Source organism: Nannospalax galili, unplaced genomic scaffold (assembly GCF_000622305.1).
Source record: "Nannospalax galili isolate Female #2095 unplaced genomic scaffold, S.galili_v1.0 scaffold101, whole genome shotgun sequence".
NCBI classification, from domain to species: Eukaryota; Metazoa; Chordata; class Mammalia; order Rodentia; family Spalacidae; genus Nannospalax; species Nannospalax galili.
The window spans coordinates 1,916,947-1,922,724 of record NW_008345700.1 but is presented as its reverse complement, the minus strand read 5'-3'; the positions used below and the strand labels follow the sequence as shown (position 1 = coordinate 1,922,724).

At 42.9% G+C, this 5,778-nt stretch overlaps 1 protein-coding gene across 16 annotated transcripts in view; it reads right to left on the bottom strand.

The window, feature by feature from the left end:
• The window catches only part of Add1 (adducin 1), a 91,384-nt gene that overhangs the window by 32,342 nt on the left and 53,264 nt on the right, over positions 1–5,778 (bottom strand). For all 16 annotated transcript variants that reach the window (XM_008841859.3, XM_008841858.2, XM_029567704.1 and 13 more), the window contains exon 4: positions 967–1,118. In XM_008841859.3, the coding sequence (XP_008840081.1) occupies positions 967–1,118 (152 nt within the window). The remainder of the gene's footprint in view (positions 1–966; positions 1,119–5,778) is intronic.

The following is a 5,778-nucleotide window of genomic DNA, read 5'->3' as shown; positions in this document are numbered from 1 at the left end:
TCAGAGTGGACTTACCAACATGGTACATTATATTTCATTATTATTATTATTATTATTATTATTATTATTATTGCTGCATTGATTTATTTACTGGTGGAGCAAGCACGTGTGTGAAGGTCCGAGGACAACTTGCAAGAGTCCTTCTTTCCTTCCCTCTCATGGGTCCCAGGGATGGAATTCAAGGAGTACAAAGACCGGGGCTGGAGAGATGGCTCAGCAGTTAAGAACACTGGTTGTTCTTGCAGAAGACCTGGGTTTGAATCCCAGCACCCACACGGCAGCTAACAACTGTCCATAACTCCAGTCCCAGGGGCTCCAACAGCCTCTTCTGACCTCCGCCAGCACTGGACGGCACGGGTGCACTTACCTACATGCAGGCAATACACACTTACACATAAAATAAAAATGATAAATTAAAAAAAAAAAAAAAAGACCAGCAAAGAACATCACAGAAATGAAGAGTCATGAAAGCAAGCTGGACAAGAGCATCAGTAACGGGGTGACTATGCGGACAGCAGGACTCATGTCACTCACTAGTACAACCTGAGCTGGAAGAATGGCTGGCACAGAGAGCAGACAGCCAGTAATAGATGTCACAACAACTAAGCTGAAGAACAGAGAGGCCCTGGCGGTGTAGAAACCAGCACTGAACAGAGCAGCTCGAGAAGACAGAGGTGGCTGTGAGCACAGGAAGAAAGCATCCATTTTCTTGGATTTGTGAGCAACAGATGAGTTTTAGGAACTGCTTATAATTTGATAAATACTCATTTATTAGGTTAGCAAGCAAGAAAAAAGTTTTAAAGAGCTAGAATTCTCCTAACTTTTAACCCAAATGTGCCAATTCTCACAATCTGCCGTGAGGCATCCAAAGGGAAGGTGCTGAGAGTTGTTGAAGAACAATCTACTTCTCCTGAGGGAAAAGACAGTGCCAGGGCTCTGAGAAGACGTGCAGCAGCTGCTACTCACTGTGATGTGGTTGTAGATGAGCTGAGACCACCCAAACAGATCTGCTAGCCTGTAGAATGCTGCCAGCTTACACCGCAGGAGTTTCTCCCCTTTGTCATATGCAATAGAATCAGATCCTCTGAGGTCGTTCACAGGAGTAACCATACCGAGACCTAAGATAAAGGGAGACAAAGTCAGATGTAGTAGTTGTCAAAATGTGAACCAAACAGCTGCACCCCTATTTATCTTCCATATTAGACCATAGAATTTCAAAAACTTCAAAGACAGAAAGACATGTTCTTGCTCCATCATTAACACATAATTCAGAAATAGACAACAAAAAGGGGCCAAATTTCTGGGAAGGAAGGAGGCAATGGACTTCTCAAACAGGCAGTGAAGTGTGGCCAGATACAATAAAGAATGGTTAAAGAAAACTTACAGTACAAAACATACATTACAAAAAAAAAAAAAAAATCAAAGCTGGGCATGGAGGCACATACATTTAATCCCAGCACTCGGGAGGCAGAGGTAGGCAAATCTCTGTGAGTTTGAGGCCAGCCTGGTCTACATAGCAAGTTCCAGGCCAGCTGGGGCTACAGGGAGACCCTGTCTCAAAAAGATAAAAAAAGAAAGAAAAGAAAAGAAATTGCTGACTGCAGCAAAAGCTGTCTCGTTAAAATACATTCAAGGAAGAAATAATACTACCTTCCAGAATTCATTCCATCTCACTCCATGTGGCCAGCGTTACCTTTCAAAGAAAACAGACCACTATCTGTCAAAAACTTGGCTGAAAAGTACTTAATGAACAGCACATGGTGACACTCACCTTTAATCCCAGCGCTCCACAGACAGAAGGAGGTACTCCAGAGGCAGAGGCAGGAGAATTTCTGTAAGATCAAAGCCAGCCCGGACTACAGGAAGACCGTGTCTCAAAGAGAGAAACAGAAACAGACCAATACACACCCTGGACATGGTGAAGTACAGATCCAATCCGGACTACAGGAAGACTGTGTCTCAAAGAGAGAAACAGAAACAGACCAATACACACCCTGGACATGGTGAAGTACAGATCCAATTAGCTGATACTCCAGCAGCCTTTGTAATGTTAACCTTGTAATATTAATGTTCACAAATTCAACAGGCAAGGCACAGCTCCCCATCTACTGGGCACAGCTCCCCATCTACTGGGCACAGCTCCCCATCTACTGGGCACAGTCCCCATCTACTGGGCACAGCTCCCCATCTACTGGGCACAGCTCCCCATCTACTGGGCACAGTCCCCCTTCTGCAAAGTTAACTGTTCTTTGCTCATTTTCCCATCAAACATTCTTACTCTAGCTTTCTTTAAGAAACTGTTTTTCTGCTTTTTTCTTGGAGGGGGGTTTATGTGTATGAGTGTTATTCCTGTATGTATGTAAGTACACCCATGTCGTATAATGCCCTCAGAGAAGAGAACAAGGTGTCAGAATAAGCCAACATGTGGGTATTGGGACCAAACCCCTTATGTAAGACTGGCCAGTGCTCTTAACCACTGGGCCATCTCTCCAGCCAGTTTCTCACATTTTGTAAAGAATGTCAGATAAGAAATGTTGGATAAGGAATGTGGCCTGGGGGCCTATAAGATGATTAAGCAGGAAAACTGCTTAGCATGGAAGCCTGGCAACCTGAGTTTGATCCCATCCATATAAGGTGGAAGGAGAGAAACATCTCCACAAAACTGACCTCTGACCTTCACACATGTGCCATGGCATTTGTGCTGCCCCATTACACACATGCACATACATATAATAAAGATGGCTCAGTAGTTAAGAGTACATACTGCTCTTGCAGAGGACCTTAGTTTGGTTCCCAATACCCATGTCCAGAGGCTTACAACCACCTATAACTGCAGCTCCAAAGGATCTTATGCCCTCCTCAGAGGCTCCCTGGGCATTTGCACGTATGTAGTGCATTCACCTACATTCGGGTACACAGACAGACATGTATACATAAGAATATTTTTAAGCCAGGCATTGGGTGCACACCTTCAGTCCTAGCATGCTGGAGGCAGAGGCAGGCAGATCTCTCTGAGTTCAAGGCTTAGTCTAGTCTACATAGTAGGTTCCAGGCTAGCTGAAGCTACAGGAAGACCCTGTCTCAAAAAGACTTAAAAAAAGAGGCTGAGAGGGTGGGTTCCGTCCATCAGTGTAGCACCTCTGATCGCAGCAGAACCCCAGAGAGTGCCAAGCTCTGGCCTCTCTCTGACAGAGGGGCTGAGGATGCAGGGGACTACCTGAGAGCCCCCCCCCCATCCTGCCTCCACATGGTGGTGAGCTTCCCCTAATTGCACCATACCCATCACCCAACCTGGGATTTTGTGAGGTCCCTCCCAAGGCCCCAGGGCAGATCTGGCTTTGGTAGGGGAAGGCTGAGATCCTAGTAGACAACCTGAGAGGGTAGACTGCCTGAGAGCTCCCAGATCCTGCCTCCACATGGTGAAGGAAACCTGAGTGTACCTAACTGGAACCTGAATTGGGCTTCTGTGGGTACTCCTGAATAGCAGATCTAAAACCATCAGTTCCAAATTAAACCTGAGAGAATTGGAACCCTGTACAACCAGCTTTATATAACCAATAAAGAAAGGATCTAGGCACCCAGATAATACAAACAGAAGCATACTTAAACTTGATTCTCATAACAGAATCATAAACAACAAAAGAATTTCACATTGCAAAATCACAACAAAAGAATAAAATGGAAAGCCAAAACACTACGTCCCCACCGAACTCCACCAGTCCTGTAGAAGAGTTCTACAAGGAGAACCCCCTAGATATATAACCCAGGACACTGAATTTAAAAGAACAGTCATAAACGTGATCAAGGAATTCAACGAATTTAAAGAACACACAAACAAAGAACTAAAAGAAGACAGGGATAAACTTCTGAATGAATTCACAAAACAGAAACATTGAAGAAAACTCAGGCTGAAATGAAGAAGGAAATGCAAAACTCAGTAAGCCAACTTGAAACAACAGGGGAAAGCCTCACAGATACAATGAATGAAATGGAAAACAGAATATCAAGACTGGAGGATAAAGTTGAAGAATTGGACCACTCAAGCAAAGATGATGGAAAATTAAAAAAAAAAAAAACACAGGAATAGAATATGCGAGAGATGTGGGACACCATGAAAAGCCAAAATCTACAGATCATAGGAATAGAGGAAGGGGAAGAATTTCAGGTTAATGGTGTCGACCAGATCTTAAACAGGATTACAGAAGTGAATTTTCTGAAATTAAGGACAGACATCCCCATACAAATACAAGAATCACACAGAACACCAAATTGATAGGATCAGAAAAGAAACACATGACATATAATAAAAACACTAAATGTATAGAACAAAGAGAGAATACTGAAAGCAGCAAAAGAAAAACAAGTCACATACAAAGGAAAGCCCATCAGAACTACAGCTGACTTATCAATGCAAACTATGAAAGCCAGAAGAGCCCGGACCAAGGTTATTTCCAGTTCTACATGACAATATATGCCAGCCCAGAATACTATACCCAGCAAAAATGTCTACTATAGTTGAGGGAGAAAGAAAAATCTTCCATGACATGAAAAGCTTGAAAGAATACATGTCCACAAAACCACCCCTTTAAAGAATAAAGCACCGGGTGTGGTAGCGCACGCCTTTAATCCCAGCACTTGGGAGGCAAAGGCAAGCAGATCTTTATGAGTCTGAGGCCAGTCAGGTCTACATAGTGAGTTCCAGGACAGCTGGAGCTACAGGTAGACCCTATCTCAAAAAGACAAAAAAAAAAGAATACTTGAAGCAATACAGAGAGCAGAGGGAGAAATAACTATACCCCAGGGGCCATGAAAGAAAATAAAGGTATAATATAGGAAACACAAAATTAGAGAAAACGAACAGCAATCAAAATGACGGCAACCAATACACATCTTTCAATAATAACCTTAAATATCAATGGACTGAACCTCCCCAGTCAAAAGACACAGGCTAGCTGAAGGGATTAAGAAACAAAATCCATCTCTTTGCTGTCTGCAAGAAACCCATCTCACCTTCAAGGACAGGCACTACCTTGATGGAAAAAATATTCCAAGCTAATGGCCCTAAGAAGCAAGCAGGGGTTGCAATTCTAATATCTGACAAAACAGACTTCAAAGTAAAACTCATCAGAAAAGATAAGGAGGGTCACTTCATTCTGATCAATGGAACAGTTAACCAAGAAGATATTACAATCCTTAACATATATGCACCAAATTCTGGAGCACCAAAATTCATAAAAACAACACCAGAGGACTTTAAGACACAAATTAACCCCAACTCAGTAATAGTAGGGGACTTCACTATGCCACTGTCTCCATTAGACAAGTCAATTGGACAAAGAATTAACAGAGACACATCTGAATTAAATGATACTATACACCAAACGGACCTAACAGACATCTTTTGAATATTCCACCCAAGTACCAAAGAATATACTTTCTACTCAGCACCCCATGAAACTTTTTCAAAAATTGACCAGATACTGGGCCACAAAACAAACCTCAATAAACACAAAAACCCTAAAACAATCCCATGCATTCTGTCAGACCACAATGGAATAAAGTTCAAAATTAACACTGCACAAAGCCCTAGTCACTACACGAAATTATGGCAACTGAACAACACACTGCTAAACAACAAGTGGGTCAAAGGAGAAATTAAGACAGAAATAGCCAGGCATGGTGGTGCAGGCAGAGGCAGGCAGATCTCTGTGAGTTCAAGGCCAGCCTGGTCTACATAGTGAGTTCCAGCACAGCTGGGGCTACAGGGAGACAAGGTCT